Raw genomic sequence first — 24,426 nt, 5'->3', positions numbered from 1 at the left:
TTGCCAGTACCACTGGACTGGCCCCTGTGCAGGTAGCACGTAAAATACACCATTTCAAGTGTGGCTGTTGCCAGTACCTTCTGACTGGCCTTCGTGCTGGTGGCACGTAAAAGCACCCACTACACTCTGTGCTTGGCGTTACGAAGGGCATCCAGTTGTAGAAACTCTGCCAAATCAGATTGGAGCCTGGTGTAGCCATCTGTTTCACCAGTCCTCAGTTAAATTGTCCAACCCATGCTAGCATGGAAAGTGGACATTAAATGATGATGATGATGAGATATATATATATATATATATATATACATATATATATATATATATAAGTCAGTAAATAGTGGGGTTGTGTTAACCGCATGTGGAGAAATAATAGGAAAAGGAAAAATAATAAGGCAGAATGCTAAACTGGAAGCATATTTTAATAAAGATTTCTAACCGGCTTTCATTGCATAGCAAATTTTCAAGAAGAGGGAGAATGAAAATGTTTTTTACAAAGAAGTACAAAATGAAGAAAATAATATATAAAAAAAAATAATATATAAAAAAAAAAAATATACCAATACATTATATTGTCTTTGAGCTTTTGAAGTTCAATGGTAATTCATGTATATAATGGTTGGAAAAATAAGGATGCATGAGAATTGAGAGTTGTGTTAGGTTTAAAAAAAGAGAAAAGGGGCTAAAAGTTTGTGTTAAGCAGGAAGTGTGGTGTCAAAACAGAAAGTATGTGTAAGGGGAGACAAATCTTTTTAGTTGGAGTTATGAACTCTTTTTCAACAGGAAGTTTATGTCTGTTCCTAGAGAAATAAGGTCACTGAGGAGTATGTGTGTTAAGAAATGGTTGGAATTTCTCTATGAAAAGATTCTCCTTGTTGATTCTTTCTTGTGTGGAGATTCTGTCTTTACATTGATAGAAAGGGAATATAAGGAATTTAGGGTTTTTGTTTCTGGCGCAAGAGTCTATGTGGCCACTGAGTGGAATTTGGCGGTATTGAGGGAGATTTATTTGTTCTTTATGGACTTAGTGAACACAGATTTTTACAAACACCTAGCACTCTCCTTACTAAACGACAACTCCTTCTATGAAATTATCGCCATCTATAAACAACAATAAACTCTCAAAAACCTCACCACCCTTACACTCCAGCAAGGTCAAGGACTCACGGACAAAGAAAAGGATTACATCACTAATTTCAAATGCAAGCCCAGCCTCTTCTATGGCCTCCCTAAAATCCATAAGAACAAATCCATCACCGAAGCTTGCAAACTCTCCTCTGAAATCTACATCAACATCAAGGCACCGGAAGATTTAAAACTAAGACCCATTATAGCAGGCACCTCCTGCGAAACACATCGCTTAAGCAATTTCTTGGACATTCTTTTGAAACCTTTCCTAAGCCACATCAAAAGTTTCATCAGAGATGATCTTGACATGCTCAATCACCTCCCGAAAACAACAAACGAGGAGACATTCTTGGTTTCTTTTGACGTGGTCAACCTTTATACAAATATCCCTCATGAATATGCGATTGAGGCAATTAAATTCTGGCTGCACAAACACCCAGAAACATTTCCTAATCGCATCAACACAACTTTCATCATAGAATCACTTAAGTTCATTCTGACCAACAATTACTTCCTGTTTGCAGACACATACTTTCGCCAAAAATGTGGTATCGCGATGGGTACCAAAGCTGCACCAGTCCTTGCGAACCTCATAATGGGTTTTTTTGAATTATCACTATATGAAATCTCACGCCAGAAATTTGGACACCTTTTTCACATCTATTTAATGGATAACTGGAAAAGATACTTGGATGGTTGTTTCATCATATGGAAGGAATCCTATGAAAAACTTCTAGAATTCAAATCTATACTTAACAACATACATCCCAGCATTCAATTCACTATGGAATTCAGCAAACATCATCTCCCTTTTCTTGATCTCTTAATTATAAAAACACCTAATAACCAAATCACAACCAACATCTACCACAAACCTACAGACAAACAACAATACTTCCTTTTTAGCTCATGCCACCCAAAACACACCAAGATAATATCTACTTTTCCAGTGAAATTCTTCACTGATATCGAAAAGGTGAAAACAAGCAATGTTAATTCTCTAAATGAAGTATTAACAGTAACTGCACGATAAAGTGTAGTATATTGCCACTTAAGTGTGGCTGACCCCTAGGGGTGGATGTTACTGTTGCTTTTAGCCCCAGGAGGACATCTCCTCCAGCTGGCTTATCGACACACTACTGTGTCCACCTCTAGGGGTCAGCCACACTTAAGTGGCAATATAGTACTCTTTATCGTGCAGTTACTGTTAATACTTCATTTAGAGAATTAACATTGCTTGTTTTCACCTTTTCGATATCAGTGAAGAATTTCACTGGAAAAGTAGATATAAGATTGCCAGGATTTTGTCTCTCTCACCAAGGATCAGTGGCTATCAAACGCCGACAAAGGGAAATAACCCTGAAACCCGGGTCCGTTCGTGCTATAGATCGTGGTGAGAGGGATAACTTCCCTTGGCAAACAGGACACAGTAGTGTGTCGATAAGCCAGCTGGAGGAGATGTCCTCCTGGGGCTAAAAGCAACAGTAACATCCACCCCTAGGGGTCAGCCACACTTAAGTGGCAATATACTACACTTTATATATATATATATATATATATATTAGATATAAGAGGAATCAAATGATGTAAAATGCAAGAGAGAGGATGCACTGGTGATGCATATAAAAGAGGAAAGCTGTATGTGGAAGTGTTGATTGCTTAAACTAGATGCAGCTTGCAGAAGAGGTAAGCCCAGGAAAGCACAGGATGAAGTTGTGAAATCTGATCTCATGCTGCTGAATAGATTAAAAAGGACTGACAAGATTGGCAATGTGCTCTGCTGAAGAAGACCTAGCCATTGCAGCAAAAATAATATCCTAAAACAAACTTGGATATATTTTTGCATATGGGTCTCTCTCTCTCTCTCTCTCTCTCTCTCTCTCTCTCTCTCTCTCTCTCTCTCTCTCTCTCTCTCTCTCTCTCTCTCTCTCTCTCTCTCTCTCTGCCCTACCCCCATTTAGCTTTTGCCCCACATCTCATCACCTAACATCCCCCACCTTTCTCCAGCATCTCACCACCACTTCTGTCTTCTTCCCAGCTTTCCAACCACTCAGCCTTGTATCTCTATCACAAGCTATCTAGGTTTGTTCTTGCTGCACCTTTATAACTTCTCAACACCTGGGATAGATCCCCTCTCAAACACTCCCTGCCTCAAATATAGTCATGGGGATTTTTGTTTTGTTTTCTCCTTTATTTTCCATTCCCTGCTCTTTTTCTTTCTTCCTGTTCCTTAGCAACTTTGTTAATGCTGATTCCACAAAAAGAGCACCCAGTGCACTTTGTAAAGTGGATTGGGGCTTGGTGCAACTCTGTGGCTTGCCAAATTCTATCAAACGGGTCCAACCTAGGCGAGCATGTTGGTGATGATGATGATGATAAGGATAGATAGGCATGTACAATTATATTTAACATGTCTTCAAACATTTGAATGGCAAAATACAAACTCTGTAGAAATTGTCTTGAGAGAAAATTCTCTTAATAGATAAATGTGGAAAATACTCTTTTGAGCTGTGAATGATATTATTGAGTTGTAGGTTGCCTGCATTTCTGCATCTTTTGTGTTATCATCTACAGGTATTTAGCAATCTTTTCTAGCCACTAAAAATAGCTTGTTCTTATACTAGAAATGCAGATATTACGCAAACATATATTTATACAAACACACACACACATACACATATAGACACATGCACGTGCACACACACACATATATACAAGGAGTTGCTGAAAAATGTTCTTGACCTTAAGGGTATTGTGAAAGGCCTGGTCAGATGCCCAACGCTCCAAGTTCTGTTATAGGGCTTAGAAAAACCGAAGTACCACTACAATAAGTGTGTGAATCCAAGAGGAGGATATGTTGCATAAAATCATAATCAATTGATACCTCTCGTATTTTCTTTTAACCCAAACCAGGAACTTTTCAGCCCCATCCCCTTGTATATTTGCATATATGCACATAAATACACACTCATGTATGTATCTATGCATGTATGCATTAATACATGTGCATGTGTGCACACCCTCATACATGTTTGTTTTTGTGCATGCATTCATACAGATATTCTTATAAAGTTACACACTCATTCACACATATATACACCTCGCTACTCTGGCTATCCTTCCACCCCTTTGGTTTGAGGAAAGCTTTGTCAAGCTGGAAGTAGCTAACTGGAGCTGCACTATACAGCAATAAATCAAATACAGGTGCGTACAATTATGTTTAGGATGTTCATATACACTTAGACATGAAAATATATTGCTGAAATTTTCTCAAGAGAAAAATTCTCTTCATGGACAATATGAGGAGTCTGGGTTTTCATCATGTACAAAAGGGTCAACAGATCAAATTATCACTTTGGGAAATGTTCTGAAACAAAATTGGAGTGACCCGTTGTGAATTATCTCTTAGTATGTAGATTCTGCAACAGTTTCTGCATTTGTCAGTCACAGAGCACTCCTGGGATATCCTGATTGCAGACAGACTCTCTATGAAGCTGGTGCATGAAACTTTAGTTTGCATAGATTTAGGTTGAATAACAGAAGAAAATGTAATCTGTTTTGATGCCTTTATATACATCACATTTATCTACAAATTGTTGTTATTATATTGCATATATACTACATAAGTATATATTTTTGATATTTCAAGTAGTGATACTTACCTTTATCTATATATATATGTGTGTGTGTGTGTGTAAGAGAAATAGTTGGAGGAGGGGAATACACCTTATATTGAACGCTTATAGAAATATCTTTCAAGAAACATTCTTCTTGCAAGCTTTCAATTGTTTCCAATATATTTGTTTATTTATTTAATTTTTGACTGTCTCCTTCTTCTGTCAGTGTTTGGTTTCAAAGCCCAGTATTTTAACTCACTGTTCTGTCTGGGATGGAGCTCAACTGGAAGCCCCTAATAGCATTTTTATCTTCATTCCTCCTATTTTTGAACTTTAGAGATCAAAGTCTGATTGAGTTTATTGCAGCATCAGTAAAACTACATCACGGCATTCATTCCTGCTCTTTATGCACTGGTTTCAAATCCTGCTTTTTTGAAAGCAGAATATAAAGAGGTCAGCTTGCCCTTTCATCTTTCAGGGTTGACAGAATACGGTCAAGTCGTAGGATCAGTAGTATCACTTATCTACCCCTTCCCTCAAAATTGCTAGCCTCTTTCCTTGTTTTTGATACTGTTATCATAATAATGATTTCAAATTTCGGCACAAAGCCAGCAAGTTTCAGTGTGAGGAGCTGAGTCTATTAAATGGATCACAATGCTCAGTTGGTACTTTACCGACCTTGAAAGGCAAAGTTGACCCCAGGGGCATAATCCTTATTCAAATTCTGGAACAAGCTCAATAGTTTTAGATGGGGTGGATAGTCGGTTTCATTAACTCAAGTGCTGATGTGGTACTTATTTTATCAACCCACAAAAGATGAAGGGAAAAGTTGATTTTAGTGGCTTTTGAATTCAGAAAGTAAAGAACCTATAGAAATATTGGTTTCACATTATGGCAGAAAGCCAGCAATTTTGGCAATGTGTGGTAATTCGCTTATGTCGATCCCAGCTTATGTTGTTGACTCCAAAAGGATGACAGTCAATGTTGACCTTGACGGAATGTAAAGATGGACAAAATGCCATTAAGCATTTTGTCCGACATGCGAAGGAATCTACCAGCTTGCCACATTAACCTTAAGAAATATTAATATGCATTTTTTCTTGTGTGTTACCGATTCTGCCATTATTTGAATGATAACAATGACAATAGTAATAATCATGTTGTAATTCTGCTTGCCACTCCATTAGTACATTAGCGTGTGCCTTATGCCCTGTTGGGCACTTATCACTAAAAACTGCTACTATTATTAAAACCGGTGAACTTCAGACGAAATGTTTTGTGGTATTTCATCTGTCTTTACATTCTGAGTTCAAATTCCACCAAGGTCGATTTTACCTTTCATTCTTTCAGGGTTCATAAAATAAATGCCAGATGGGCACTGGAGTTGATGTATTTGACCAGCACCCTCTTTACAAAAATGTCAGACCTTGTGCTTATAGGGGAAAGGATTATTATTATTATTATTATTATTATTATTATTATTATTATTATTATTATTATGGCAGTGAACTGGCAGAATTGTTAGCCTGCCAGATAAAAAGCTTAGTGGTATTTCATTCTTTTCATTCTTTTAGGGTCGATAAATTAAGTACCAGCGAAACACTGGGTTCGATGTAATCAACTAGTCCCCTCTCACAAAATTTCAGACCTAGTGCCTATAGTAGAAAGGATTATTATTATTATTATTTTTATTATTGTTTTTATTATTAAGTCAGGGAGCTGGCAGAATTGTGAACACACCTGGCAGAATGCTTAGGAGGATTTTGATAATCTTTACATTCTGAGTTCAAATTCCACTGAGGTTGACTTTATGTTTCATCCTTCTGGGCTTGAAAAAATAATTACTAGTTGAATATTGGGGTTGATGTAATTGACTTACCCCTTCTCCCTGAACTTGCTGGCTTTGTGTCAAAATTTGAAACCATTATTATTATTTTATTGTCTTTGCACAGCTCCTAACGTTGGAGATGTACTACAGTGTCAGTTGTTCACTACTAGTGAACTAAGCTAACACCCTTTATTTTATGAGCACCATCCAAATGGTTCTAAGCAGTGCTGTTTCCTGCAAGTGCTCCACCCTTATTGCAGCCCCTACTTGTTCCATGTACTTCTCAAGAGTTTTACTCACTGTTCCCAGGGCTCCGACAATTATTGGTACTACTACCAGTTTTACAGTCACCACAACTGCTTAACCTCCCAAGCTAACCTGTCATATCTATTGACTTCTCTTTCTTCCTTATCGCATACCTTGTTGTCAGCTGGGCATGCTATATCTATGATCCAGCATAGTTTGCTTTCTCTCTCAATTAACACTGTCTGGCTTCCTATTTTCTGTCTCATGATTGCTCTGAAGCATAAACTCCCATAGGATCTCTGCATTATCATTTTTGATAATGCCTTCAGGTTTGTGGTTGTACCAATTTTTTACTCTGTCAAGTCCATACTTGTTGCAAAGTGTCCAATGAACAAGCCTGGTTATATTGTCGTGGCGTCTCTTATAATCCTTCTGGGCTAGTGGTGTACATTGGTTGGTAATATGCCATACAGTTTCACCGTTTTGTCCACAGATTCTGCGTTTATCACTTCCTGATGTGTTGTCTATTCTGTATTTTATGTAATTCATTCTTAATGCTTGCTTTTTGGCAGCACAGATTAGAGCCTCCGTTTCTGGTTTTTAATCACTTTTAGTCATCCATAGCCATCTTTTTCTCTGTCTGTCTTATCTTCAACATCCCTATGAAATTGACCATGCATTCTTTTCTTTATCCACCTATTTTCAGTCATTCATTCTCAAGTGCTTGTACAGATCTTTATCTTTGCAATCTTTCATCCTACATAAGCCTGACCGTCTTACTTCCAATAATAGTGGTTCTGTGGAATTTTTTACATGCTATGCTATGTTGTTTTCTTCTGCTCTAATGCTGTGTTCACATCCAATAAGTCCTCTTCTCCCTCTTTTTCTTGGTCCATACAGTCTGTCTGTCTCACTTTTTGGGTAGAGTGACCCATGTCTAGTTAGTAACTTCCTTGTCTTTCTGTCTAAACTGTTTAGTTTGTCTACTGTCCATGCGATTACCCCGGCTCCATATCTAAGGAATGAAACTGCCCAGGTGTTGATAGTTTCAATCTTATTCCGCCCATTTAATTTCGACTTAAGGATCCGTCTCAGTCTGTGCATGTACTCAATCTTAAATTTTTCTGTCATTTCTTTCTCCATCAATTTATCCATTTCCAAAATCCTCAAGTACTTATAGCCCATCTCTCCTATCTACTTCATAACCTCCCCCGATGGTATCAATAGCCTGTCCATACATTATTATTATTATTGTTATTATTGTTGTTGTGCAAGTAAAAAGCACCCAGTGCACTCAGTTAAGTGGTTGGTATTAGGAAGGGCATCCAGCCAGAGAAACTCTGCTACAACAGGTAATTGGAGTCTGACCAGCTCCCCAGCTGGCCAGCTCATGAAAAACTGTCCAACTCATGCCAGCATGGAAAATGGATGTTAAGCAATAATAATGATGATGATGATGATGATGATGATGATGATGATGATCACTTGCATAAATATATGATAGTGGTAGTAGTGGTGATTGTGAAAGGGGTGGCAGCAGCAACAATTGTTTCTAAGACATTTAAAAAAAAAAATTTAGTTGAATAATATTTGAGTGCATTGGGTGTTACATATTTTTTTTACGCAAAATCCTTGAATGTAAATAGGAGCAAGATGGATGGTTGTCAGCACTTTTTCTCTTGGGGTTGAAGAACTATAACTTCAGTATAACTAATATTATTTTTACAATAATCATATATAGTTACACTTCTCTGTAGAGATACTCACATATTAAAATATCTATATTTACACACGCATGCATTTTAAAATTCTTGTTTTCTTAGGTTTTTTTTTTTGTACAGAAAGTTTACAATTTCATCAATCACCATAAAAAAAAAAAAGCAAAAGGTCCCAGTATGATAAGCAAGCACTTGTTACAATTATGTTTCTGAAGTATATGATGAATATGAAGGAAATAATAAAATTGTATCCCATGAAGGAGTTGGAGTTTTATTTTCTAGATCTACTCGTTGCATGGGTGTGTGTGTAACTTTGAATGTAGTCTTGGGAAAAATGTAGGTTCTGTTTCAATACGACAATTATAAAACTTTGAATGTTAGAAACATATCACTTTTATCAGAGTTTAGAGTTTTGAAGCTCACTGATATATTTCATATGCATTACCCCCTTTAATATGTATATACATCGCTTGGAGTTGTAGTCTTATGGTTAAAACAGAACCTGGTGAGCCATGGACCAAATCTATGGATGGAGTAAGGTTTTAATCAGATAGGTGATATAATAGTGAAATTATATGATAAATAGACTCATAATATCTTAGAGATAGGCTTGAAAGAATGGGGGGGGGGGGGTTAAAATAAGAAACAGTATGTGGTAATTAGAAGGGAAGTTAGACATTAGGTATACTTATCAAGAAAGAAGTCTAGTGTTTTTTTTTCATGTTGGTAACACATGGGTTAGAGGCCTGAGCTGCCCTGGTTTGTAAGACAATGAGTCTGAATATCATTGTTGAAAATGGTATTAGTACACTCATTGACACTAATATTTGAGAAGGCAGCATGGAAATACAAGAGGATACAGAAGGAAGAGAATATATAGGAGATAAAAGAATTATCCTAAGCAAACCCAATAAATAAACCAGCTATTAAAAGTGATGGCTGAAATTTCATTGGAGGACATGAAAGTAAGAAAAGCAGGTGAATGACCGAAGATAGTTGTTGAGATGTTGAATATATCCTTTGAACTAAGGTATGCATCTACCACTTAGTCAGGAAATATAAATGAAGATCATTTCCAATAACTGATTTAGTATTACCATTATCAGTTACTGGAAGTGTGAAAGTGATGTTTTTTAAAAGAAGTAACCACAGAAATTTAAAACTATTGAAGCCAGTTAATAAAGAAAGAGCTGTAGTACAAGTAATTAGAGAAAAACAATTAACTTAGATAGAATACCATTTTTGTTTGTGCCATGATGCCACTGGTCCTCTTTTTGAGGCAAGTATAAAAGTTCTTAGCAAGGAACTAATCTTTGATGACTTGCAGAGTATTGTACCATGTAGTTAGGTTTGTCACAGATGAATGGTTTGTGTGCATTGTACAGGTATGTTGTCAGCAAGGTGAGTGAGCAATATCAAAATTTGACTCACCTGATCATAAAAGAAAAGTATAAACTGGTACACCATGAAACTTGAATGCTGGTGACATAATTCTCCTAACAGACAGGAAATAAAACTTACGGTTGAGAGGTTTCAATGTGAACTGACAAAAGTTTTAGTTACAGAAAGACAGGATCCTGATGCCATGTGGGGAGTGACCAATTTCAATATGCAGAAATCGAGTAGGTAGGAATTCCATGTGTTACATCCAGTATAAGCTATGATTGTACAAGAGATATTATGGGATCACAGGCTGACTGATAGAGAAATAAGATTTCATGTCTAAAAGAGTAGTTAGCATTGAGAACTCAAATTCATCCAAATGTTTGGTAGAGATCCCTAAAAGTAATTGACAGCTTTTGTATTGAAAGCATAATAACCTAATTTCAGGGAACTATCACCCTTGTATGTAACATAAAGATTCTTTCTCCAAATGAGGGACTGATTATTTTAATCTCATGAATGAAGTAAGGTGTTGCATGATAACAAACAATGGGTGTTGAATATAAATGTTGTATGAAAATTGAAGCAAAATGGAGTAACTGCCATTCAATGTGTAATATTAATAAGCACAAACAATGAATCAGACATATGTATAAGAGTAATTAAATGGAATGTTGAAGACAGAAGACTAAGTTGCTACAGATATTTGATACAGTAAAGAAGTGGAAATCATTCTAAAAGAACCTTGCAGAAGAGTAAACCTTGGAAGAAATAGTGAAGGTTAATCTAAGGATGCTGAATATTATAACATTACAACAAGACCCCTATCATTTGCAGGTTACATTGAAACCATGCAAGCATACAAAAATAGTCCCAAAATAATCTTTTCTACTCTAGGTACAAAGCGTGAAATTTTGTGGGAGGGGGCTAGTCGATTAGATCAACCTCAGTACGCAACTGGTACTTAATTTATTGACCCCCCCCCCCCCCCCCCGACAGGATGAAAGGCTAAGTCAGCCTCAGTGGAATTTGAACTCAGAACATAAAGACAGATGAGTTACTGTTAGGCATTTCGCCTGGTGTGCTAATATTTCTGCCAGGTCGCTGCCTTCAATAGACCTAAAATAATAATTTTGAAGATGCATATCTTCATGGTATATATATCTGTGTTTATTGGTATGTTTTTTATGTATGCCCCTGAATATATGTCTTTTTTTTTCTTTGAATGTTCATTCATTTTGCTAGCATGGGTTAAAGAAATATAGTTTTTAAAGACATGGTTTTACAGCCAGATACCTTTCTTGTTGGCAAGTCTTATTTCACATGCTGTTGAAGGTGTGAAGCTGCAGGTTGTTTGATGACTGTAGAAATGGCATCAACACTGCCTGCATTGGGCAACTTTTGTAGAGCTCAAATGTAAACAAACACACAGACACATGTATGTGCTCATGCTTACATGCACACACTTAATTAAAAATTGTTTTTTTTTGTTTTTGTTTTACTTTCCATCTGCCAAATTCATTTACAGGATTTTGGTGAGCCCTAGGTTATGTAGAAGGCACCTGCCCAAGGTACCACACTGCAGAACTGAACCCATGTTGGGAATGAACTTCTTACATTCGTTAATGCAATCTGAAGCATATCTTTGAAATAATGAACCTTGATTCCTGATACATAAGATGTAATTAATTGTCTTTATTGACAAGTCATTCTGTTTTAATCTGTCATTTCTTTTAGCATTACAAGTAAATATACAATAATATATATTAAATATAAATAAATAGAACTAACTTTACTGTTTTATTCTGCTTGCAATTTTGTGTTCCGTCCCTTTAAAATTTCACTTCTTGTCCCTTTTGTAATTTTATTCTTCTCTTCTTCATCCCCACCCCTTTTGTAATTTTACTCTTTTCTCTTCTCCCCTTCCTTTTTGCAAAACTCATTTTATTTCCTATCTAAGGATCTTGTATTTCAGTCCCAAATGAACTATCCCAGCATGGTAACATTCACTTCAATGAAAGCAATATAGAGATATACTGCAAAACAAATTTTTTTTTCAACTTTTAGAACTTTCAGTCTACAGACAAATTATGAATTGAATTCCTTTTGGAATTTAACAATTAAAAAATTTTTTTTTTATTTGTTTTTTAAAGGTTAGCAATTTCAATGGTATCTTTGAATATTTTAGGGAGTGTGGAATTGTGCAAGTTCTTAAATGTTATTGAAATTTATAATTATTAATTTTGCATTTGGTGGTTAAATTTCAGCCAAGTAACTTTTTGTTTGAAACTTGCATATTTCTCTGGTCACTGAGAGCATTGAAATTAAATAAGTAAATTCAATTAAAAAATAATAAATCAAAGAAACAAAGTCAGTAAGTTGAGTGAAACAGTTGAGTTCTGCAGTAAATAAATGACAGTGTTTAGAATTCAGATGCTGCTAGAATTTTTAAAATTTTGCTTTTCTTTCTTTTTGTAATTTCCTCTTGTAACATTAAAATAAATACCATTGAAATAGAGGGATCAATTCAATACTTATACCCTTCTGTATATATATCTGGCTTTATGCTGATATAATAAATCATCATTTCAATGGAGTAACATTTTAGACTTGATTGCTTGTAAAGTCAATGTCATGGCTAAATCTTTTTTTGGAAGCTCATAAAGCTTGTCTTTCAAGTAGGCAATTCCTTTTTTAATTACAAAATTTTAGGATAGCATGACATGCTCTCCAACAAAAAATGAGGGATTGATCACAGTTACAAAACTTGTTAAGCGCTTCATTTAATTAACTACATCCACACAAGGCAAGTAAAAATTTTAGCAGACAGTGTAAGCAGTAAAGTCTGCAAGGAAACCTCTGTGTAATCTTTTGATCTGTTAGAAACCCTCAAAGCAGATTCAACTGTGTTGACCCTTTCACAGCATCTTACGTGAAAGCACCAATAACACAAGATTCTCATTTTAAAATGTTATTTAAATTAAAACCTTTCATAATTTTATGTAAGAAATTTTTTGTGAATTTATATTCCTAACACCAGTTTGTTAATGAAAAAGATAATTTACTTTTTTAAATTCCTACAAATGCTAGATTATTTTAAAATGACATGAAACCCAAATAAGTTTATTTCATAAGAACTTTGGTCAAGAAAAAGAGTAAAATGTTAGAGGCCGTTTAATAATGTGGTCCTAGAATATGTTATGTTTAGAGTAAAAAGATGCAGTTCTTATAGCTAGGACAGCTGTGAGTGGAGCTTTTCTAGGTAAGTGCTGATTTGGGTAAAACAAACAGTCATAAAAAAATGGTAAAGGAGAATAAAGGGTCAGCAGAGCTGAGGAAGTTTTTAATGCTGAAAAGGCCAAAGTCAGATCTTGGTGAATGATGTTTTCCTCATTCACTGATTAAACTTATTATGATTAATTATTACTGAATGATGGAAGCTCTTACAGAAAGTGGACATAATGCAGGAAGTAAGTTATTAAATGTAAAACAGAGATTCTCAAACTAGAATGTGCAAGAGTAATTGCAAGGTTGACAAAATTTGTAAAATATTGGATTTGTGAAGTCATTGTAATCAATTAAACACAACTCATTTGTCTATAAACTATATACAGTGTCTAGCTTGCTGCATTTATTGTTGGGAGCAAAGGTTTTCAGCAATACTTATAAAAGAAAGCAAATATTCTGCACCTCTGTATACTTCTATTGAAAAGGATACAGAGGTGCATTTTTGAAACCATGTCAACAATTGAATTACTTGTTGAAAAAGTTTTGGAATTGATTTCTTTTATGGAATGATATCAGAATTTTTTTTTTTTTTTTGGTGTGTGTGTGTGTACTTGAATTAGTATTTTCTTTATTTTATCAAATCTGAAGAACGAAAGGCAAAATTAACCACAAATAATACATGTCTGTTCTGTGGCACATGGCCATTTTACACGATACTCTTTAAGCTAGATATGCCAACCATGATGAAGAGATACACTAGAAGAAAAAAATCTGAGAGCTCCTAGTCTCCTGAAACAGATTTTAATAGTAGAGCTAGTATTAAATTTAAGTTATCATAGATAAAATAAACTTTTGGATTATTTTACAGTTTCAGAATACATACTCTTTATTTTCATTGAGGTAATATCATTATCAAATAATAAGTTTTCTCAGAGTAAATTTTTTTGATTTTCAGTGAATTGCAAGAAGTTAATTTGAGTAAAATTTCTTAGGAATAACTTTCAGATTTATGTTGAGGGTTTAGAGAAGTGTATGCTTTGCTTATTCAGTAAAGAATTTGAGCTTTATGGTAGAGTCTATCAAAATGCATTTTGGAAAACATGATTTTTGTAGTTTTGTTTTTAATATCAAAATGCTTATAAAAGCCTTCAAGAATAAATGCTTGTCAAAGCTTCTACAGTCAGGGAGCCTTGAAGTCACGGAGGGTCAAGAATTGAATGAAGAGGTCTGAAGGTATGTGTGAGAAAGCCTAACGCATAAGTCTGCTGTATCAGTTTTCAGATTGGGAAGTTACTAATATAGGCTAACGGGTCAAAAATTAGCTTACAGTTATAAAGTTAGCTATAAACAGAAATACATAAAACACTGTAAATAAAACACACTATTTTTTTTATTATTTGCAGAAATTTTCATTAAGGAAGTGACCATGTTTAGAATGTAGAAAAGGAGGGTGTGCTGTTATACATCATGTGTTCAGCACTTTACAAATTCACAGAAAATAGTAATAGGCATTTACTGTATATTGAAGATGATAGATGTATTCAACAAGGACTGTTGTACTTACCTGAACATGTTATTTAAATGGATGATGTGACAAAGGACATAGTTATGCTAGTTGGGGTAGAATTAGGCCAAAGAATAACAGCTGTATATTAAGCTTTAAATTGTTATAAATATGTTATGATTGTTGTTGCTTGGCCCCAGGTGAGTTCTGAATGAGCATTCCAGCTGTGACCATTTCATATTTATTTCAGGCAGTGTTTCTAGGACTAGATTACCGAATATCTTGTTCTGTTTTTCTTTTTTTTTTTTTGTATGTGTGTATTATATTTGAGGGAGCTTTGGCTTTTATTTCCAGGAAGTCAAATGACCATGCAGACAGTAGTTTGCATTACAGGGTACAGAGACAACTTCCAGCTGGTTGTGAGATGAAATAATAGAAAAGGAAAATTCTATGTTCAGACCTGATGAAAAACTATGCCTTACTTTGTTAAAAATTTATTTCCCTTATGCTACAGAAAAATCTCCATTTCAGCTTCTAAGCAAACTGACTTCACTAAAGCAGGTCACCAATAGTCTCTATTCTAATTCCATTAGTTATATATTAAAAAATCGGGCCTTATAGATGAATTAGTGCATGAAAGAAATTGTCATAGCAAGATATTGTTTTGAATATATATGTACAATCACAGCATTGTGTATAAATTAATATATATTAAACATGTCAATGATAATGATTATGAAGATAAGGTAAAAGTTAACGATGATGATGATAACCTTTGGTTTAGTAGCTGTTGTTCAGCACTGAGCCAACACTGACCAAACAACTTTCTTGCTATTATTGGTGTTAGTGATTATTTTAATGAGACACAGTCCTAATCTTTATAGGTGAATAGTATAGTACCTGGTAATGACTCCAGTAGATTACTGGTATTTATTTCATTAACTCACACAAATCCTTCCCAGCTTGACAAGTAAACGATACAAATAGGTATGACAGGATACTAAAAATTAAAGAAAAAAGGATCAAAACTGTTATGAGTTTCAGTTCAGTGATCAATGATCTTCCTGTTCACTTGCTACACTATGCAATTTTGTAGGTAATAAGCTTAATCCATTGACTGGTTTAACATAATTATCATTATTACTTTGGATATCTTTAACTGAGTCTACACGGTTACAAACATTTAATCCAGGTTTGAGGATGAATATGTGCAGCAGTCATGGAGACCTTATCCTTCCTCTGACCTAGGCATAAGAAAAATGAAATGTAACATTTGATAATAATCAGTAAATGACATCTATCAAGCAGGTTACACATTCCTTCGATAATTATTAATTCACAACTTTGTTTATCCACTTTAATTATTTTCTTTATTCTAATTTTAAATGGTATCTATTTGTTACATAATGGTACAGTGGTAACAAGTATGTCTTTAATAGGTAAACCTCTGTTCTTTTTTACTAATTTTGTAACATCATCTCTTCACTGCAACTTAGAGAGCAAATTGCACATCATTTTCAACCCTTCTAATTGGTTGCGATTTTGATGTAATCTCTTCCCTACTTGGGCCTCTTTAATTGTTTTGCATTTCATCTCTGCCTCTTTATAACATCAATATTATGCAAATACCTGTAATGAATATATGTTTATTCTTTTATTGCATAATGTTTGTTCATTTAGTCTTTTACTGGCTTCATTTTTGTCACTGTGACCATGTAGCAGCACCATTACAAGGGTTTTTAGTTGATCATAGTACTCATTCCAATCTGCTACTTATTTTGACCGTTTCTGATAGGGATCACTATAGAATGCCATACAATGGAGACAAGCACAGTTTGAACATGCAAAAAACACACTTTTCGCTTCATCATTTTTATGTGAAAATAATATCTCCTGAGGAAAATTATATATCATTTGAAAGTTCTGGATGTGAACTTTCTTCTCATGCGTTAGGAAGGGCATCCAGCTGTAGAAACTCTGCCAATTGGAAATATGCTGTGCGTGAGAAGACCCGGCAAGCCAAATGAGACCTAAAACTAAGGCCTCAGCCAGTCCACTTATGCGTACCTTCCTTCCTTCATTGGACACTAAACTCCACTTGCAAAGACCTGTTGAGGCAAGTGAAATCGAAATTGAGTTAAATTGGACACTAAACTCCACTTGCGAAGACCTGTTGAGGCAAGTGAAATCTAAATTGAGTTAAATTGGACACTGAACTTCCACTTGCGAAGACCTGTTGAGGCAAGTGAAATCGAACTCCTTCATTGGACATGAAGCTCAGCTTGTGAAGATTTATTGGGGCAAGCGAAAGCGAAATCGGGATAGCAGCTGTGCCCAGCGTTGCCTTTCTGGCACTTGTGCCCGTAACATGTGTAAGGATTTTCGAGCGAGATCGTTGCCAGTGCCCCTGGACTGGCTCTTGTGTGGGTGGCACATAAAATACACCATTTTGAGCGTGGCCGCTGCCAGTTCCATCCGACTGGCTTTCGTAGGATTTTCGAGCGAGATCGTTTCCAGTGCCCCTGGACTGGCTCTTGTGCGGGTGGCACATAAAATACACCATATTGAGCGTGGTCGTTGCCAGTACCGCCTGACTGGCCTTCGTGCGGATGACACGTAAAAGCACCCACTACACTCTCTGAGTGGTTGGCGTTAGGAAGGGCATCCAGCTGTAGAAACTCTGCCAAATCAGATTGGAGTCTGGTGTTGCCATCCGGTTTCACCAGTCCTCAGTCAAATCGTCCAACCCATGCTAGCATGGAAAGCGGACGTTAAACGATGATGATGATGATGATGATCCAACTGTTACATATCATGTCAGGGTCCCTCAAATACCCTGGCATTTCCTGTTTTTTCTTCTTCTTTTCGACTATTGAATGGCAGCCTTCATTTTAATTCAATGTGCTCGAGTGCCATAACTAGAGTTATGTTAAAAATAATACTGTTATGAAGAGGAAGGTTTTCACTTTAATTTGATATAAAAAAAAGATTTCATCCATTTCACTGACCATTCAAATTCTCATATTTCCTAAAACTTCACCCAAATTTCACCAGTGAAGTACCACAATGTTTCTTTTTGTATGCTCTCCAAGAAAATGCACAGTAGAAATTATATTTAAATATTTTCAAAGATTCCTTGTGATACCTACTTTTATATATTGCACCATTAAGCTACCTTTGAAAGCAAGTTAATTGGTGTTCAGTTTCCATGAACATCCACTACTTTCAGCAGGTGTAGACACTCATGGCAGGTCTTTCAGATCACTCACTGTCTTGCAGGATGTTCTGCTTTTGAAGTGTCCATGCTACTTGAAACATTGCATACAGCCCATTGACAAGTGAGATGCATGTGGGAGTTGCCATCATGAAAGCTAGTTCTGAATGAGGTCTTTTGCTACCACTCAATAAGAGGCGCGAGGGAGACATTCTGACAGCCAAGATTGAGGGGAACTACTTGATGACGTTAAAGAAGCAGCTCTGGAACAACCTGATGAATCCTTCTGAGCTAAGATGATTTAGTTCTTTTCTATATTAATTATGCTGCTTATTGTTATTACTTAAGTTTGACAGGAATCTGAGCTAAAATTTGACTACTTGTGTGGGCATTGGGTAAATTTCAAAGAAGCTCTTATATTCTGCCTTATTTTTCCCTGATCAGATAGAGTGAACTATACACTGAATTTTCATGTAGCATGTCTCCTTTAAATGGTTGATCAATTAGACTATGTTGGCATCTCAAGCTTATCGCTAATTGGCTTCATAGTCAGTTGTGTGATTTGGTATCCATGTTGATGATAATGATTAAAACATATTAGATGTTTTCTAAGCTTGGTCCCTATTTAACAACTCTTGTTTCTACTTTTGATTGACAAGGAAATTTGGCTTGTGTTCTGTAATAATGATTATAGAATTTTGATGTTATTTCAGGCCACATTTTGGTGCTTAATGAGGAATTTAAACGCAACTCGACTGTCGCAGTTTTTTCTTTTTCATCTTTTTGTATTTTCTGTGCTGTCTTTCCTCTCATATTTACATCATGATGCTACTCATCATTTTACATCACATTTTTAAAAATTGAACCTAGCAGCGAATCTTGTTTGTGAAAATGCTAGACTATTGACCATGATATGTTAAGAAAAGTTGGCCAGTAGTAAAAAAAAGAAAAAGGAAAAAGAAACAATTAGCTATTGTTCTAGTAAACAAAAATTATTGTATTTATGCTCATATAAGCACAGGTGTGGCTATGTGGTAAGAAGCTTGATTTCAACCACATGGTTCTGGGTTCATTCCCACTGCATGGTACCTTGAGCAAATGTCTTCTACAGTAGCCTTGGGTCAAACATTGCCTTGCAGGTAGATATGGTGGATGGAAACTGAAAGAAGCTATGTTAGCATAGGAACCTTTTTTTTTAAGTTGTTAGTTTCAAGGTGTTATTATAATTTTATATATTATATTATAATTCTCTGAATTATATTTAAAAAAAAAAGTATAATTATCAAATAATATTGGTTTCAAATTTTGGCACAAGGCCAGTAATATTGGGGGAGGGGGTAAGTCAATAACATCAACGCCAGTACCCAACTGCTACTTATTTTATCGACTCCACCACCCCAAAAAGATGAAAGGCAAAGTTGATTTCAGCAAAATTTGAACTCAGACCATAAAGACAGATGAAATACCACTCAGCATTTTGTTTTCTCATGCTAACCACTCTGCCAGCTTACCATCTTACATTATTACATAATATTGATATCTAATCTGAAGTGATAAAGAGAACTAACTGCCAAAAATTGAATCATTTATCAAAAAATATTACATTTCTTTGACACTAATCTTCTGCTTTTGAATGATGCATTGTTCACTGTTACCATTATTAAATTCTTCGAATGAAATACATTTTGTCATCACTCACATTGATTAATATCCCCGTTTTATGTGTCATGTTTCTTTCCTTTTTCATAGTTATTTATTTATATTTGTCTTACCCATTCCTTTCTCCACTGTCACATCAAATCTGTTCTGTTTACTTTGTTTTAAAGGGTTTAAAAACCAATTTCTCTCAAGTTGGAGGTACAGATGTTTGTGAAATCTTAATTAAGAAAATATTATATTAATCTACAAATAATAAAGTTAAATAATCTGTAAAGCAATGATTAGTATTAAAAGAAACCTCAAAATATTCCTATGAAGTCTAACTGTAATTAAACAATGTTTCGGCATAACATTAGGTGTGGTATTAATTAATGGATTTATTGCAGACAGTATGCAGTCAAAGTCATTTTCTTGTTATCTTTTGCTGTGATAAAAAAAACCTATTCATAAACATTATTTATTGTTTGTTAGTGTATATTAGTAAAAAAAAAAAAAACAAAAGACGGTCTCTTCACATTTTGCATGTCAAATATTAAGTTAGACTAGTTTACCGTTGGTATTTTCTTTAGAGTACAACTGTGACATATTTTTAGAAATAATATTTTTGAAAATCTCACAAACTTCACACCAATGCATGCACACACACACACACACATCAGTATGTACACATTGAAAACTGTACACTGTAGGAGACTTCGTGACTGGTGCCAAAGTTTAGTCCATGATGTAAGAATGTTTTTACAGCACAACAAACTTCACTTCACAGATTAGCTCTATGTTTATTAAGTGGGGGAATAATACCACCACTGTTTTTTTCTCACATTTTTTTCCCTCTTTCTTCAGAAACAAATTCTCTACGTATCTGTTAGTTTATTCCTGGCTTGCTCTCTCAGCAAATATAGCAATTATATATATATATATATATATATATATATATATATATATATATATATATATATATATATATATAAAATGTGTGTGTGTGTAAAAAAATGTGTTTGTCTTCAATGGAAATAGTTTTTGACATTCTTTTTTATAAGATTTGCTTCTTATTTCATTGATCTGAGAGGTGAAAGTTAAAATATCAGTTCTGATTGAAAATACAACTCAACTTTGAGAATGCTGAAAATAAATGGTCTAATGCGTGTACAGTTTAAAAATGTTCTTGTTCAGATGAAGTATGCATATATTATACAAGGTTTATTGAAATGCCATCTGTATCAAAACCAATCATTCTCTGGTTAGGCAAGCATCAGTTATTCCAGTCTCTTCTCTGTATTTACTCTGTGTGTGTGTGTGTGTGTGTGTGAAACTATTAGCCTGTGATTCATTTTTGTAACTTTCTGTAATTAAAGATAATAAAAAATATATGTACTCTTGTTTGTCCCAATATATATATGTAATCATCATCATTGTTTAATGTCCTCCTTCCATACTGGCATGGGTTGGACAGTTTGATAAGAGCTGGCCAGGCAGGAGCCTATGCCATGCTTCTGTGTCTGTTTTGGCATGGTTTTTATGGCTGGATGCTCTTCCTGACACCAACCACTGTGTGCATGTATAGTGCAATAGCCGCAATAAGAGGTATAGTAGTATTAATAATTTTCCTTTCTATTACCATTATTATTATCATTACTGTTATTACTTTCCTACTCTTTATACACTCACTTTTCCATGATACTTCTATCATCAGAGTGATGAAATGTATCTTTGCTCACTCACTTTGACTAGTCTAAAGAAGTGGTTACATGTCATAGAAAATGTAGAGTAGCGTTTCAGTCTACCAGCCAGCCTAATCATAGCCACACACACACACACACACACTTTCGATCCATCTCTCTATCCAGCTTAAAACATTGGCTCAAGGATGCATTACTTAAGTTTCACAACTGCACCAAACAATCTTGATTGTTTTGTTTGTTTTTTTAAATAGCAAATACTCAAATATAACTGGCAATGGAAATATTCGGCCTTTTGTTACATAACAAGTTCTCTTATTTTGTTTACGTACCTAACTATTGTGTCTGTGATCCTTTTATGCCTGTTTTCCAATGCTGTAATAGGTAGTTACTGCTCAAGATAATTCTTATTGAGAGTCTCTGCCTTCTTAGATGGCTCCCATGTTGTCACATCTTGCTAGCGTGTTTCATGTTGTATTTGTTTTTATGACTGCATGTTCTTTCATTTACCAATAATTTTACAGAGTGTACTTGGTGCCTTTTGTCATAGTACCCTGTCATAGTAATTGTCACATCCATCACACATTACAACTAAACATTCTTTTCAACACTACACTTTTTCCACTTGTTTAGCCAACTGTTTTACTCAGTGTAGTATGTGTGTGGCATCATAATTCTCCGCTTATTTTCAATGCTTTCACGTGTCTTTCCATCTCACCCCATCACTCTCACACACTCACACATACATGCTATTGTGATTAAGTGGAAAAATCTGGAATATCAAACAAAATAATGTTGATAACAATGAATATGTATGCATATAACAAATATATACTATATGTTTATATTCTTTGTTTCCTTTTCTTTCAGCTCGAATTGGTCATACAAAACTGAGAAAGCAAGATGTTGATGAAATGCTTAAAAAGACACCAAATAAGTCAAGAATGTCTCAGCATTTGTTCCGGTCCCTCCATAGCCAGGGTGAGTATTTAAAGAGTTTCTTGATTTGTGTATACTGTATATTATGTATGCATTCATTTGAAGGAAATGATTTACACTTTTTGTGTATGTTTGTTTTGGAGATGAAGATGAACATGGCAAACAAATGAGAAACCCTAACAGGTGATGGAGTAGATCTTTAGCTCTGCTGGCCTCAAATCTGTTGCATGTATTATGTAACTTTTCTCTTGTTTGTACACACACACACACACACACACACACACAACACGGCTTCCATGTGGATGTGATGTATTTCAACTCTGACAAAGTTGATCATGGGGTGATATATCATAAATTATGTGACCTTGGTGTCACTGGAAAACTGGGAGAGTGGCTGCATGGCTTTGTGAATGACACAAGTCAGACAGCTGTAGGCACTGGTGCGCCCTCTGGGGAGACATCAGTTCGCAGTGTAGTACAGGAACCGTTACTGTTTGTGGTGGCTCTCTCAGACATGCACTCAATTATACAGTGAGCCACTCTCATCAACTATGCAAATGATAGAAAAGTATCACAGGTGGCTGAGTGCCCTCATCACACCTGGTCACATACTAAAACTGCAAAGCAACACGAATGAAATACACAAATGGGCTGATGCAAATAACATTCAGTTCAATGCTGAGAAGTTTCAAGCACTCCACTACCAGTTCACAAACAAACTACAATTGGAATACACAGGACCAGTGGGTAGTATAATCCCATAGTGAGTCAGTGTGACATGGTAATCTGTGTGGGTAATGACGCAACATTGCACGTGTATTACCAAGATGGCAACACTGTACAGTCGGGTAGCTGGATGGATTCTAAGACCATTCTGAACCAGAAGAAAGGATATCATGCTATTCCTATGGAGAACTTTCATTCTCAATCATTTGGATTACTGCTCCTAACTGTGGTCACTGCAGAGCTTCCAACTGGTGGTGGAACTTGAAGCAACATAAAGAAAATTGACTGTGTGACCCAGTTGAGTTACTAGGGGAGGCTAAAGAAACCAAAGCTCTCTACTCATTTAAGAAAATGTGTGAAAGATATGCAGTGATATAGATATTGTGGATGTGAGGTAAGAAACTTGCTTCCCAATCACATGATTTCTGGTTCAATTCCATTGTGTGCCTCCTTGGTCAAGTATCTTCTACTATAGCCTTGTGAGTGGATTCAAAAACTGAAAGAAGCCTGTCATAGATGTGTGTGTGTGTGTCTGTCCTCCACCACTGCTTGACAACAGGTGTTGGTGTGTTTGCATCCCCATAACTCTCCTTCTCTCACCCTCTTGCTCCGAAAACAACAGTGGATGCGCTGAAAAGTTCCTGGCTTTGAATAAACGAAAATACAGGAGGATCAGTTAATTAATGTGAGAGGGGAATATTCCCCTTTCAGATTCATACAGTTTTTGTAAGCCCTGTAAAAGATCTTGTAAGGTTGGTCCTCCAACAAAGCCCTTAAAACCAGGAACTTTTCAGCAACCCCTTGTATAACAGATATATAATATATATTGTGTACAGTTTCCATGCGTATAAAAGTCTGCTCATAAATCATAAGTCCATCTGTTGTTATAGCATGAAGTATATTGTAGGTATTGTACAGCAGGACCAAACATGGAATACATGGTTGTAAAGCAGGCTTCTTGATCACATAGGGGTGATGATGGTGATGGCCGAATTCAATTGTTAGAAAGAGAAATATATGTGAGAACATATACGGTTTATGAAGCTTTGTTTTCAGAAAAGTATATCATTAGACTAAGTTGCATGGTGTTATATATATATAACATATTAGCACTGCCTCTATTTCATATTCAAATTTATTCTCATGTATGTATTCTCCAGGCATACCAGCAGATAGTTTTCACACTCTGTGCATTTGTTGTGGACTGGCTGTATTATTCATCTCTGATTTGATTTGGGTATACAATGTTAATAAGCCACAAACATGGCAAAACATAGATATTCATCATACCTGGATGGGATCTGGGGTGAGGTGTCTTGCCTGTGCATGGTTCTCTGGTATTTTAACACTCAGTGTTTTGAGAGAGTATTCTACATCATGTCAAATATCTTTTTCTTTTTAATAGAGATTGTGATTTGGTAATTTGGCTGCTATTATTAGCAGTTTGAGTTATTGTGTAGAATTTCCCTTGTTTGCCCCTTTTGAATAAATGATGCAGACAGGGCTGTGTGGTAAGAAGCTAACTTCCCAACCACATGGCTCTGAGTTCAGTCTCACTGTGTG

At 35.5% G+C, this 24,426-nt stretch overlaps 1 protein-coding gene across 9 annotated transcripts in view; it reads left to right on the top strand.

The window, feature by feature from the left end:
* The window catches only part of LOC106876559 (calcium uptake protein 3, mitochondrial), a 444,529-nt gene that overhangs the window by 188,222 nt on the left and 231,881 nt on the right, over positions 1 to 24,426 (top strand). For all 9 annotated transcript variants that reach the window (XM_089365311.1, XM_089365306.1, XM_089365308.1 and 6 more), the window contains one exon: positions 22,069 to 22,179. In XM_089365311.1, the coding sequence (XP_089221437.1) occupies positions 22,069 to 22,179 (111 nt within the window). The remainder of the gene's footprint in view (positions 1 to 22,068; positions 22,180 to 24,426) is intronic.

The sequence above is a fragment of the Octopus bimaculoides genome, chromosome Z (genome assembly GCF_046866305.1).
Source record: "Octopus bimaculoides isolate indiv1 chromosome Z, ASM4686630v1, whole genome shotgun sequence".
Taxonomy (NCBI): Eukaryota; Metazoa; Mollusca; class Cephalopoda; order Octopoda; family Octopodidae; genus Octopus; species Octopus bimaculoides.
Note: the sequence above shows the minus strand (reverse complement) of the source record. Positions and strands in the feature narration are given on the sequence as shown.